The sequence below is a fragment of the Girardinichthys multiradiatus genome, chromosome 8 (assembly GCF_021462225.1).
Source record: "Girardinichthys multiradiatus isolate DD_20200921_A chromosome 8, DD_fGirMul_XY1, whole genome shotgun sequence".
Classification (NCBI taxonomy): domain Eukaryota; kingdom Metazoa; phylum Chordata; class Actinopteri; order Cyprinodontiformes; family Goodeidae; genus Girardinichthys; species Girardinichthys multiradiatus.
In genome coordinates, this window is record NC_061801.1 from 22,065,642 (window position 1) to 22,080,862 (window position 15,221).

The following is a 15,221-nucleotide window of genomic DNA, read 5'->3' on the forward strand; positions in this document are numbered from 1 at the left end:
ACAAATAAAGGATATTAAATGTCAGAACAACTATACAGAGCTTCAAATTCTGTTCACACAACTTTTGTCTTTTTTGGGAAGCTGTTTTCAGATGATTTTAGGTTGAAAACAGTGAAACAGCTCTGTAAGAAGCTACAGAGCATAAGCAAACTGTCTGTAAACAAAAACAGAACCCTCTTGCTAATGTTATTTAGCTCAACTGTAACTCAGGGAAAATGTTAGAAAGGTTAGCAACCCCTGCTAGACACTCTACAAAATTATTCAAACGAAAACTAACTCATTTAAACATTTTTCCACCTACTTACATTGGGTCAGCTTGTTGTGCATTGGTAGGTTCAATTGTCCTTTTCTATGCATTTAATTGACAGTGGTGGGAGATCCATCTGAATGTGTAACACTAGGGTGTAGGGGCAGGGTTGTTTATATATTCCGAATTGTCATTTTGCAGGAAACAACTGCACTACAGAGAATGATAAAAGGGTGCCAGGACTGCACGTTGTCGCTGTAATTTCATTTTATGTTTTTTTTTTTGTTTTTTCTCACCCCAGTATCTCCACTGCACCTTCTGTACAGTACAGTCAAAATAATCATTATCGTTAAAATTACCAGCATTTGGAAGAAAAAGAAAAATTATGTCACTCTGGAGACAGAAATAGAAAAGTTGTTCTTGTGCTTCAGCTGAGCTATATTTTACCCTGGATTTAAATATAGTCCAAAACTGCATGCATTCCACCGCAGAATCCATTGTTGCTTAGGAATAATCGGAAACAATCAGAAAACAATTCAAATGCTAAAGGAAAGTATCAGTGTATGTTAAACAATTGAATGTTAACAAGGCAAGGTTATTATTTTTTTTTCTTTTTGTGTAATATGGGTTTAAAAAAGGTGAGGACAAATAAAATGAAAGCTCTTGTAAAACACCACTGTGTCCTTATTTTCCCTTTAACCTTAACACCTCTGCTGACAGCGAAATGTAGATGTAACAGGTTTTGGCAGAGGAACGGTAAAGATGTGTGGAGGGAGTCACTGTTCTGCTGTCACAACCTAATGGGGGCATGACAGTGACCAAGATTCCCACAGACACCAGACTACTGCATAGCAACCAATGGAAGGATTATGTGCACTCCTTAATTCTGAGTTAGATAGAGAGTATGTAAATGACTGAGAGTGGCAATTAGTGAGAAAAAGACCGAATGACAGAGAGAATGAGGCTCTGTGAGAGTGAGATGTAATGGTTTTATTCTGAAAGAAGCTAGATTCATGAGTTCAATACCATGGGATCTACCTTGTAAAGTTGCAAACTATGTTTGTTGCTAGAACACACGGCTTTGGGCAAATCAATGTACAACCCTTCTAGTTACAGACATTAAAAAATTGCAATGTCTATTTACCTACAGGTTCTGGAAGGTTCCACATGCATGTATTAATTCAAAGTTTGTTTTTTTCTTTCATTTGGAGGAAATACAAAATGTTTATTGGAGATTTAATTTGGACCCATAATTATATTAATGTTGGGACTGGGATACATAAATTCAGTTTCATGCAGTTTGACAAGCTGTCATAAAAAGTTTTTATGCAGAACATCATATTGCATTTCATAAAAGTATCACAAAAGCACAGTTTAAACTTAAATTGTGCATCCATTTTCTTTTTAATGAGATTTAACTGTTTCAAAGGCCTGTAAAGTGTAGTACAGTGTAGTCTTAACTTCTTCGGACATTTTGTCTACACTGATCAATGTGAAGGTAAGGCATCGTCATTAAGAAGAATGTTTTGGTTTTGAACCTCAGGGTCTATTTCTTGTCATGTTGTTGTCATGTCTCATGTTGATATCTCCAAGCCCTGACTTTCAGCTTGCAGTTCAGTCTTTGGTTAAGGTGGAGGTGTTCATCTAACTTAATGTCTTGTTCACTAGTGATGGTAAGATGGAAAGATGGATTGGGGCCTCTTCTTAAAAAGTGTGCACTGTTCTGGTCTGTCGTGATGAAGAAACAATTGGGCCAGAAAGAGAAGATTTTTACCACTCCATCAACATTCTGACCCTGACCTATGGTCATGAGACATGGACTGCAATGAAAATAATAAGGCTCTGGACACAAGCTAGTGAAATGAGCTTCCTCTGTAGTGTAGCTGTACACAACCTCTGAGATAGAGTGAGGAGCTCCATCATCCTGGTAGATCTAGGAGTAGAGCCGCTGCTTGTCCACAAATGATAGGGTTGTCGGGGTATCTGATCACAATCCTGCCTGGATGCCTCCCTTTTGGTTGAATGCCCCAATGGGAGGAGACCCTGGGGCATATCGGAACCTAAAGTTGTTTCCTGCAGGTTTCTGCTAACTTGCAGGAAACAACTCCACTACAGCTCTTTCTTGATACCCCTAAGCCATGGATCTCCTGAGAAACCTACATATCCTGATGCTTTGGTGAAAGTCCCATCAACCAGAAAAATAGCTGGCTCCCATAGTTAACGGAATACAGGTAGAAGATACAGTCATTTTTACTAAGGAGTCACGCTGATCAAATAGTGCCTTATCCGAACAATAGAAAAACAATTTTGTTTCATGTCATATTCTTAATATAAATGAAATACAAATAACAAGGACTAGATATATTGATAATTATATTCAGAACCCTTAGATAGTGTACATATAGGGACACATCTTGACCATGTCCCAGAAAAGGCAAAAATCACAATTATCAAATTGTGATTTTAACAAAATGATCAAAGAACCATTTTCTCCACTCATGAATCTGTTTGTGCAAGTGCATCACAGCAGTATGCAATGCTGAATGAAAGCTGCCATGTTTCTTTATGATGTAGGACAATTATTTAGCTAATTAGGATTCAAATTTCACATTAGTGCTGTTTTCCAAGACACAATATTGAGTTTGTATAAAGTCTCATTAAAGTTTTCTTTAAAGATTTCACCTTTAACAAATTTTCCATAATTCACACCTCATTGGTAGATAGATGTGAAATAAATTTACAAAACAAACATAGTAGATTGGCTCTAAATGCAATTTGCCTCTAAATACAAATTTCCTAAAGGAAAAAAGTAAAAATTACTAACTTCAAAAACATGTAGAAAAACATGTAGACATTTTCAGTCTCAGCTCTCTCAAACACAAACAAATCTTCTTTTCCAAAAGTCTTCAGTAACAATTAGGCAACTTGGAATAAAGTCATTGATTGTGCTTTGAACAAGAACGTTAAGTTCCAACAAAACAGGCAATACTTTGCTTCTTTGTCACCCATTAAGTTCATGAATCATCAGCTGAGAGAAGAGAATTTGTCAGTAATAAGTTACAGATTATTTGTCATATGTTCTTCTTTTTTGTTTTTGTTTTTTATGCTTGTAGAAGCGTTATATAACTCTGCCCGGTTGTCTGCCAGGCATGTGTTCTGCTTGGGGATCATAAGAATCAGGTATTATACCCAGTTTTGGTCTCACTGACTTGATCAAAGAAGGTTGTTGATGAGGATGAACATTTCCTGTGACAGATAAATCTTTCTAAATGATTAACTTCTAGTCAAGTAAAATGATAACACATAAAGAAGCAATTCAGAATAAATATATGCATTAGAAAATCACATTTAGATTTATTGGAACTCTAATAAAAAATAAAAAAAAAACATTTATTTGTCATAAAACGAAACATGTTTTGCATATAAGGACCCTCAATTAAGCAGCCAATTAACAACAAAGGTAATTTATATCTAACATCTGGCTTTACAGCTGTTTCGATACTAATCATTCTTATCAGCCTAATTCCTTAGTGTTTCCTTTTTTTTCCTTACCCACTGTAAGCTTTACTTGACCCTTTCTTCTAGCAGCTGATAAACCAAGCCATGATTGGTAATTTCAGAGCAATTTGTTTTATCTTTTTCAACCATTTCAAGGAAACCCAGAAGTTGCAAACACAAGCCAATTGTTGTTTTCAAGTATGCGTTTGGTATAATTTCTCCATGTAGAATCTGGTCAGATAATCAGGATTTTTTATTAATAATGTTACTGTGTGGTATCTCACAAAATATAGACATTTTGAATATGTTGTAATAGACATAAGCTTGCTTAGCTTTTAATGGTATATTCAATGTTTTAGAAACAAGAAAACAACTAAAACAGCTGTTTAGAAAATATTACGAGCACAGTCATCGTATTAAATATTTGACTGTTATCCATCATTCTTTTTAAAGCAAATCAGTTTCGAAACAAACATTAGTAGCATGGTTGGAAAGTTAGAAAATGTCCTGGTTTAGTAAATAATTTGTTGCAGGCTTTCATGAGGCCAGGCTGTTAGGATCCCATTGCTAATTTACAATACCAGAGCAGAGCAACTACATTCTTTGCAACAAGTATGTTTTACAACTGCAACTAATTTATCTCATGTTTATTCTAGGTTTTTGTCAAGGTCTTGCACCACAGTGTACAGATGTTTCTGTATTGATCTAGACTAGTTTCTAATTTTTAAAAGAGAATAAGTGTGAATTTACAATAAACAGACCTTCATTACTTGCATTACTTGACTTTATCAAAATTACAGCAGATATATAAAGAAAGCAATATACAGTGGGATTATTTATAGACTTGTACAATCATTTCATAGAACAAATCATTTGGAAATTTAATTTTAAATACAGCTATGAGCGATTTGCATTCATTATTTCCTATTATGTTATGTTTACTTTTTCTTCAACATTTGAGTTACCGTGCCGAAGTTGTGGGGAATACCTTGAATATGTCACTGACACTAAACATTTCTTCACAAAAAAGAATGATCAGAACATGTTCAACATAACACTGATTTCTTGCAATGTCATTAATAACAGGCCAACTCATTTTGGGTGGTTTTGCTAATTTAATGTATTTAATATATACATAAAAATGTTTAAAATGCAAATAAATGACCTAAACTATGCCAGAAATTATGTACTATTTTAGGCAGTATCATGAGAATATAAAGTTGCTGACTATCTTGATGAACCATTGGCTTTGAATCCCGACTGCATTCCTCTTCAGTGATTCAAATCCTAAAAAACTGACAGCAGACTATGTTTAATGGTTTTCTGCTTTTTTAAGGGTCTAACTGCCAGTCTTGATCTAATGTAAACAATTTCCCCCTGTTTTGTACATAAGAAAGTTTTTAATTTAGAAATTAAAAAAAGCTCCTCATTTTTAAAACAGACAAGGGTATGGTATGTTAAAGTATGATTAAAACCAGCTGGCAGACCTAGCCCCAGCAGGGGGAAGGAGAGTCAAAACAAACTCACCATAGCTTACAAGCTGTAGGACATTTAGGAAATGACACTGACGACTTAGGAGTACCCCCCGCCTCATCAGACAGAACATACATTTTAGGATCTGTTCACAAGCTAGGATGAGGGAAATCACACAGTTTAAAAGTATCTGAGCACTTAAAATATTCTGATCCAGTGTGAAATCACTATAGAAAACCCTATATACTAAAGCAAAATTACTACATGCATTTTAGTGTCTTTTACTACATTTTAGGACTGCATTTGTTTATTACAACAAAACAAAAAAATGCCCAAGAAACATTGAGATGGAAGAATACTTATGTAAGGATACTGTGGCAAACTTATTGTAGTGTTTGTTTTTCATCTATCCAGTCTTTTAACTTATACTAGATAATGTTGAGTTGGTGGGATTACAGGAGACTAGTTCATCTAAAGTGATTCTTAGGACTTCAAGGGCAGATGAGATATGTACCCTCTAGCATTTTAAGGTTTGTCCAGGCACTCATCCTAATGGCCATTTCAACAAAGCCTTTCCAAACCTATAGCTAGGAAATATTTGGTCAGATGTCTGTACAACTTGTCTCATTTAGACACAATGACACAGTTTTAATATATTTCAGTTTTCATTTGCTCCCCTTTTAGTGTATGACTGTTGTTGGACCATTTGTTTGCTGAATATTGGACCATTTGCACGTTGCTGGACGCCACTATGCCCTATTCAATGTCATCGGCCATTTTGTACCGCAGGATAGCCTGTTCCTACAAATCCCGGTGGGCACCGCGTCTGATATGACGGGGCATCCCAAGTCTGAAGTCACAAGACACTATATAGGAAGGCGCCCATTTTGAGGGCTCGCCTTCAGCTGGAGACCGTGACACAGTTACCAACATCTGAAGCATCATCTGGAGAAGAGTCCCGAGTGGATTTCATTTATTCTCCTTCGTTGGCCAACGAAAAATTCATAAAAGATGTTTCTGGAATAAGAAGGCCAGAAATTTCACTTTGCCGATCGAAGACGTGAGCTTAACACGTAACCAAAAAACGCACGGAGTTTCAAGGAGACGAATCACCACCTGGTTTTGGTTCTAGTCGACTGCTGATGGTCAGCTCATATTTTTCCTTTTTGCCAAGGAGGACAATGACGAAGATTGACCGCTTTTCCTGAAGTTAACTGTGGACGCACATTAGCTTCCAACTTTCACCTTCCTCTCTCTCAACTCTGCTCAGAAGGAAGACTTCAACAAAGTAAAACACATCCTTTTATTATTATTTTTTATTTCTTTATTAGGAATAGCGTGGGCAGGGTAGAGGACATTTTATTATGATTAGAGTCGCCATTTAGAGCCTAATGTGTTCTGAATTGTATATGCATGCCATTGTTTTGAAGCTTGCTGGTACTTTCGGAGGCCGCCGTGTCTCGCAAGTGCGTCTTTACCATGCAAACACCTGTGCACAGGTGCGCTGTGTAACTGGACTGTTATAATAACCTCATGGTGAAATTCACCATTTTCTTTGTCTTCAACCTTACTGCTTACTAGCTTGCCGGCAAAAGTTTTATAACTCTTTGTCTGCTCACCTCGCCCAGCGTTGGGGGATGTTTTATGACTGAGTATAACTGAGTTACAGTTTGAGCTGTGCCCCAACCTCCACTCACCACCACATCCCTTTCGTCATATTAGCATTTTTGCCATAACTGCTGGTTTGATCCCATACGCACTGCTGTTTTGCTTTATTTTGTTTAGTTAGATATTTTACCCCTTCTGTGTAGAACTTTGCATGTTTGAGTAGGTGAAGATTATTAAATCGGAAGAGCGAGTGCATCAGGGCTGTGATTTAATAAATGTTCACATAGATAAACAGAAGGTGTTTTGTGTTTATTTTGTGCAAGAGTGACTTGTCAGTCAAGATAAGGTTGAAGTTCCACACATTTCGGCGGAAATGGTCGATTAAACAGTGACATCTCTGGTAATAGTTATTAATTATTACTGAGTATTTAACGGTTGTAATTATCAAAGGCGTTGATCCACAATTACAACACCAGAAGACATCTCTGGTCTCGATTCATAAATGAGGATGTTGGTTAAGACATTAATTTTGTCAAATTATGATTTTTAATTATAATTATTGATAAAGATTAATTAATCAATAATCATAATACCAACATTGTTTTCTTCTAGCCTTTTAGTGTATGACTGTTTTCTTCTAGCAGAGGAACAGTTTTAAATTGTCAAACACTAATCTCAGTGTAATATTTATTGTATTTTAAATCTAAATTAAGGATCCAAACCTTTTTCTTGCAATAGGGTTAGACCTGGGTTGAACTTTCCTTGGGAACTATACCAAACTGTTAAAATCCTCAAAGGCTTTCTTTTCAAAAACAACATTTGTTGCCCTACATACCAACACAAGATGTTGAGAACATGTTTCTCTTTGAAGTAGGATCAACGCATACCAATCCATAGCCAGCTTTCCTTTCACCTAGCTCAATCTCTCATTGCCTCTGTTGTTTAATGGAGTCTGAGGTCTCATAAAAAATGAGCTATGCAAGTTCTGTTGATGCCCCTGCACTAGATTGGGCTCTGAAGATGTGAAGATGAAATAGTGTCAATCAACACCAGAAGAACCAGTACAGGAGTGAGAACATTTCCTATGTGGTTGCATCCAGCATTCTGGTTCCACTGATCTTAGAACATGTTGCCAATCATTTGACACTATACATTTGAGGAATAAAATACCAAAACAAACCATGGACCTCTTGCCATTTTCCTGTAGAACATTGTATATGTGGGATTTAACCTTCCCAGTGTGGTTTGTTCCCCATGCCCCACTGACGCAAAACCTGAAGTTTTACACACCTGGCCGACTAAACATGGCAGTTGCCAAACTGATTAGTCAAGGTAAGGAAATTTTTGTTTTTACTTCCCCTTTAGAAAAAACTAACGTGACAATTTCTTTCACATTCTCAAACAACTAATATAGACTCAGACTAAAACTGTACAAGAGGATTTCAATAACAGATACCTTCATGGATACCTAAAAACATGGGGAAAACAAATGTGTTACGACTGCCACTACATACACATTTACCAGTTCTTTAGGGGTTAGGAAATCCACTTGATTAACAGACAGTCAGCAGGTGTGACCACCTCTATAAAAGCAGAAGTTATGGCAGTTTGCTTAGCTAGAGCATGCAAGTGTGTCACAATACAGAGTAGAAAAAAACATCTGCCAGGTTCATAAAGAAGAAATGTTTGCTCCCCTCTAGTGTAAGAAAGTATTGTGTGGCACTTTCCAGTTGATTTGAATTCCACTGATAAATTGATATAACTGATAAAGTCATGCTGAAGATTATTACTGAGTTATTGTCATTTAAGGTGACATGATTCAGCTACTGAATCATGAGGTGTACTTAGTTGTTTTTCTGTGACAGTCTTCAAGGAAAAGGAACTTTTTCTCCCCATGAATTAACATCTTTTTTCCAAAAGATAAAATGAAATGTCTTTCCATATTTTGTCCAAACTTTACAGGAACAGGCCTGGTCAGATGAGCAATATGCACTTCTAAACACATATCTTGCCAGCAACTGTCTGAAATGAGTCAAACAACTTTTTCTGAGTTGTATCAGACCAAAGAAAGAGTTGTAACAGATTAACTAAAAACATAGCAGACTAAGTATTGCAAAATAGAATATTTTTACATAGCTAAACACATAGACAGTGCAGTGGAATAGAACAAAATAGAATAGAATAACATTGCAAACAGTTGGAAGATGCCTGTCTGCTGTAATTGATAGTATTTGTTTGCTCATAAACACAGGCAGAAATTAATCATCACTAAACAGAATAAGCAAGTATAAAACATAACTTTTATTCATTCATCCCCTTTTTAATCCACCTCATCCTGTTCAGGGTGACAGGGGGCTGAAGCCTATCCCAGAACTTATTTTAAATGGCTATTTAAAGTTGCCAATGAACGTAATATGTATGCCTTTCTATTGGAGAGGAGGCTGGAATACCTGGGATGAATCCAATAATCCACAGAGAGAAAATGCTAACCACATTCCAACTGTTTCTGCAGTATCTACATGTTTTTATACCAATAATCCAAGGTTGAATGAATGATAAAAGAAGAAGGGCACTAGCTTTCCTGACAGAAGAAAACGCTGTAGTCTTTACCAACATATACAATGTAAAATATATTGGTTGTAATTCGAAAAAGATATTACAAAATCTATAATAAAGGCACAGGAATACACTTTATAGCAAAGACAAAATAAAATTAAACATTAATTTATCAATTAGTCTGAGTACAGCAACATTTCTTTTTCATAAAATCTTTTTAAAGTTTGAGCATGCCACTAACCTTCTTAGTCTTGACAGTGGACTGACAGCAGTCTCCTCCATCATAGTTGCAGAAGGCCCTGTTGTTGACTGGATCACAGTAGTTGTCTCCCATGAACGGCTATTCAGGGCAGAGAAGAGAGGAGAAACAAAGTAAAACGCCTTGGCAAAAACGAGCAACCTCTCTTTATCTTGTTAAGGTCTAAACATTTAGCATTTCGAGGTGTTTAAAATATCTGAATGAATTTGCTGATGAATCCAATACATTACATTTTCCCCATTCTTTAATGTCACCTTTTAAGCCCTTAGTCAGCTAGACCCGTAAATCAAATTGAGGACACATAAACCATAATCAGCACAAAACGTGCCAGTGAGGTGATTTATCGGGTTGCTCCAACCCTCAACCCTTGAGTTACCAATCAGGTAATCCTGTTGGTATCAGCTGAGCAGATTAAATAATTCCTTTATGAAACAAATTTAAATGCATCAATTTTGAAAGAAATATATATTGTGGTATGTGAAGATTACTGAAGAAAGCTACTGTAGGACTAAATATATTATCCATCACTGACTGTATTTACAAATACATTAAAATACTTAGTTTTTAAACCGTATAGATGGGGAGGAGGGTAGCAATACCTAAATACCTCCTCTGTGTTTTACTTATACGGCATCTGCCAATTAATTTTCTGTCTACAACAATTTAGCCAAGTACAGCTAATAAAACTTTATGCTCTACCTTTGATGTTCCTTAGTCCATGAAAGGTTAAAGAACTGAAGTATATCAGAGCTCCATGTGACAAGTGAAAGGGATGAATAGCTTGCTCAGGTCTTGCACTAACCTCACATCCTTTGATGCAATGGAGCAGTTCAGGAGGAGGATACCATTTCAGTCCCATCGTGCAGACTATGCTCTGTAAGACAAGACAGCATGTGTTTGTTCAGTTAATTAAGTAATATTGCTGCTTTCAGTGATCCCTAACCAGTCACAGGCACACCTCAAAAATAAACATGGACCTCATAGTGGGGCTGCACAGTGGCGCAGTTGGTAGCACTGTTGCCTTGCAGCAAGAATGGTTGTTTGTGTGTTGCCCTGCGATGGACTGGTGACCTGTCCAGGGTGTACCCCGCCTCTCGCCCATAGACTGCTGGAGATAGGCACCAGCTCCCCCGCGACCCACTATGGAATAAGCAGTAGAAAATGACTGACTGACTGACTGACTGAGCCCATAGTGCAATAACATGCTCATTGGCCACTGCAAAGGACTGGCTGATCTCAGGTGCAAAAAAACAAACCAACCATGCCCCAATATCTCCCAAAGTTGAGACGCTTTTCTTTTGTTGCTGCAAACTAAGGTATTTTCTATTACAGTACAGTCAGCAAATCAATGTAAAAATATAGATCTGGGCCTGAAGGTAGCGAGAAAGAACAGCAACAGGATCTGAGGACAACAGAGAGCTGTGCAAGTAATAGTTTTGTTGTTGTGATCCAAAACGGCCAAAAACAGAGTTATGATGGTTACACACACACACACATATGTGTATGTATATATATATATATATATATATATATATATATATATATATATATATATATATATATATATATATATATATATATATATATATATATATATATATATATATATATATATATATATATGTGTATATATATATATATTTATATATATACATATATGTGTATAAATATATATATATATATATATTTACATATATGTGTATATATATGTATATATATATATATATATACATACACAAATATATATATATATATATATATATATATATATATATATATATATATATATACACATATATAAATTGGAGCTCTTTTAATTATCTTCTTCATCTTCTTCTTGTCATCATCCTATAAGATGATCTCATCCCCACAAACTCATATTCTTCCTTCCTCTATCTGCTTCCTTCTTTTCCCTATCTCTCTCTCTGCAACACACACACACTCACACACACACACACGCACACACGCGCATACATACACACACCCTCTCTCTCTCTCAGGCAGTAAATCATCATAATCCATGACTGTGGCCTGGTCTCACCCCTAGCTACGTATTGGATCCTCACCCTCGAAAGTGTCCCCAGGGCGCTCATAGCACATAAAAATAGATCTCTATCTCAGCGCCACCACAGACGAGGTCACGTCATATAGAAAATGACTAATTCTGCAGCTGGCTCGACAGGGTAATTTTGCTGATAAGGATTGGGGCTGTGGGGGAGGGGTGCTAGGCATATAACCATCAAAGAAATGAAAAGAGAAAGGAAAAATGGAAGGTGGAGGTAAGAAAGTAAAAAAAAAATCTGTAAGAGTCACTCTAACAACAAAAATAAAACTAGGTAATAAATTATGTTTCAGTTTCATTGTCCAACCCCTGTACATTTGGATAATAAAAAACAAGTGTAGAAACAACAGAGTGAAACACTTGGCATGGTCTTTTTTTCCCCAAATTTATTTAGTTCAGAAATCCACTAAACATGTTCATATGTATCATGTAATAGTATTTAATTTTTGGAAGATATTATATTGCAACCTGTTTCCATTAATTTTGGTTCTGATCCCTGCTTGAACCAGTCCAAGTCTTATTATATATGAACGATTTGACCTGTTGTCAAAGCAAAACAATAATAAGCAACCTCATGAAGGTTGATTGTTATTGTAATCACATAACTAAATTTTCTTACACATGACTATAAGTAGATTATATTTAAAATCATCCGTTGTCCGCTGACAAATATTAGATTGTTAAATGATAAGAGCAAAATAATAAATGGAAAACAAGTTGTGATGCCCCTCCAAACATAGGTGTGTAGGATTTGGATTGGGGAGGATTAGGCAGTTTTGCCAGGACTAATCCAAAGCCACTGAGAACAGTGATTGATATTAGATAAAAATAAAACTATAACCTTGAATGGCCAAATATTTTATGGGTCTTTTATGACCAGACATAATTTCTTTTATGAGCTCAGCAGATAATTACACATTGAAGTATGTGTCCTCAGCTCAGTACAAAGGAGTGCCAAAATTTGAAACAGATAAAAGAATCAAGACTGTGGAAGAAAACGGCAAATGCAAGGTACGAGTACGAGTACAAGTACGAGTACTTTATTTTTAAATATTTTTCTACCTTGGGCTGCAAGTGGTGTCATTCTTAGCACTGTTGCCTTGCAGCAAGATGGTCCTAGGTTTGAATCCCGGCCCTAGGGTCTTTCTGGAGTTTGCATGTTCTCCCTGTGTATGAGGGGGTTTTCTCCAGGTACTCCGACTTCCTTACACAATCCAAAACCATAAATGTTAGATTAATTGGTTTTTCTAAATTGCCCTTGGGCGTGACTGAGTGTGTGTGTGGTCGTTTGTCCTGTGTGTGTCTGTGTTACCCTGTGATGGACTGCCGACCTGTCCAGGGTGTGCCCCGCCTCCCGCCCATAGACTGCTGGAGATAGGCACCAGCTTCCCCGTGACACTCAATGGAAGAAGCTGTGGAAAATGACTGACTGACGCTGACTTCCTCACACGATCCAAAACCATAAATGTTAGATTAATTGGTTTCACTAAATTTCCCTTGAATGTGACTCTTGTTGGGTCCAGCCATGGATTATAACATTTATAGGCCAGTTTGATCTTTTCTGGAATTTTCAAAATACATCACAGTAACCTACTCCTAACTCAGCCAGGAGGAGTAATAGCGTACTTCCCGTGACGTCACTGTTTGAATAAAAACCCTGCATTCCAACAAACAGATCTCTTCCCATGCGGATCCCCATGGGAACCGGACAGGGGAGGCACAAGTGCGCATGTCTCTTTGCTGGCAAGCAGACATAACTCTACAAACTGGATCCAAGAGTGTCATACGATCACGCGATCATATGCATTAAGTTAAGTAGGAATGAATTGCTGTTTGTGTATCTGGTATTCATTCATGAATGGGTGTAATTAAGGTCCAAACATGGCTTTACTTTTTTCTCTGAGGTCTACAGAAGCAAACTGTGTTCTAGAGAGTTCCAAGCAGAGACCCTGTCTCTACAACACTGAGTGGAGCGGTTTTCCAGGTCTGTGTTTTTAAAGTTAAGACAAACTTTATTTAAAGGGTGGTTTATAAACACAGAAGCGGTCCACGCTTATGCATTTCAACCCTTTTATTAGTGGTATTTTAAAGGTATTTGTTTGATTCTGATGACAAGCTAGAAGCTTCTTTTGTTAGCTCCAACCGCTAACGCTAAGAACACGTGCTCGCCCACTTTATCAGTCAGCTGAAGATCATTTACCCAGAAAGGTTGTTAGTTTCTTATTCAAAATAATATTTCCTTAAATATTACTGTATTAAATAAAGGCAGCTAATTAATCACTGTTGAGGATTAGTCATCCAGAAGGTTGGTTTTATTCAGCAAATATCATACCTGCTTGTGTTTATGTTATATTACCTGGTCTAGTCTTTTGTTTTCTGTCTCCCTGCACCCCAAGCCCACACCTGTTCTGTGTTTTCACCTGATTGTCTTGTCACGTTTGTCATTGGTTCCCCCTGTTGTTCAGCTTTTGTATTTAAGCCTGTTTGTTTCCTTTGTTCCTCGCGGATTCCATATGTTATGTGTATGTGAGGTTATGTCTGATCTTGTGTGTTTGCTACCCTGTCCGATCCAGCCAGGAGTAATAAAGTGTCGTCTTACCTGCAAACCTCGAGCTTCAGGAGTTCTTCTGCATATTGGTCCAACAAGAAACCGCATTATGACAGCAAATCATTCTTTAAAATGTTATTTTATTAAAATAATGTTTTATCTGTTCTTGCATTGTGAATGGTTGTTTGAAGGTATACCAGTTATTGCCTAAGTTAGTTCCAAGACTAACTTAACCTCATTTCCAGTTTTTTCATGATAATCCTTGGTTCTCAAACATAAATAACATTGCATGGTAATATTGCATCACTCTTTTGGTCATGGTTTTCAACCATCTTTGATTCACTTGTTTATATTGTACATAGCCCATTAGTTTTCCTTATTCTTTCATTTTGCTTGGTAGTTTAATTGGGTTGTTTTAGCATAGTATTGACTTTGAGTTGACTTATTTTTGTTAATAAATCAGTGTATGTTAAGAAATTGTGTGAATTCATTCTGCATGTGTACAGAGTTTTGCTGTTCAATAATACCAGAGCTTGGCTTATCCCTTTTAATTTTGTCCTAATACCACTGCCTTATTGGGCTGGTATTCAAAGGACACCCCTTAACAGACCGAATTATTTAATAAAATATAATGGTATTAATATTGAATATTAAATAATAAATAAAACCTAATATATTTATATTTATAATCACAACACTGTGTGCATGGATGGTTGCATGAATCCTGTGTGTCTCTGTGTTGCCCTGTGATGGACTCCCGACTTGTCCAGGGTGTACCTTGCCTCAAGCCCAATAACCACTGAGAATAGGTACCAGCCCCAGCGCAACACTGCATGGACAAGTTGGTGTAGAGTATGGAAGGATGGAGTTTTCCACCCTGTGTAGAGTCATTTTCTTGAATGCTGTAAATTGTTTATTAGTATTTTTGTATATTGCTACAATTTAAATCTTTCTGTCTAAAGGAAATATT

The 15,221-nt window shown here is 36.7% G+C and overlaps 1 protein-coding gene across 2 annotated transcripts in view; it reads right to left on the reverse strand.

Annotated features, from left to right (window-relative positions):
* Positions 1-15,221, reverse strand: part of pappaa (pregnancy-associated plasma protein A, pappalysin 1a) — a 137,111-nt gene that overhangs the window by 10,994 nt on the left and 110,896 nt on the right. For both annotated transcript variants that reach the window (XM_047373534.1, XM_047373533.1), the window contains exons 20-21: positions 10,444-10,515; positions 9,624-9,722 (exon numbers count right to left, since the gene is read on the reverse strand). In XM_047373534.1, the coding sequence (XP_047229490.1) occupies positions 9,624-9,722; positions 10,444-10,515 (171 nt within the window). The remainder of the gene's footprint in view (positions 1-9,623; positions 9,723-10,443; positions 10,516-15,221) is intronic.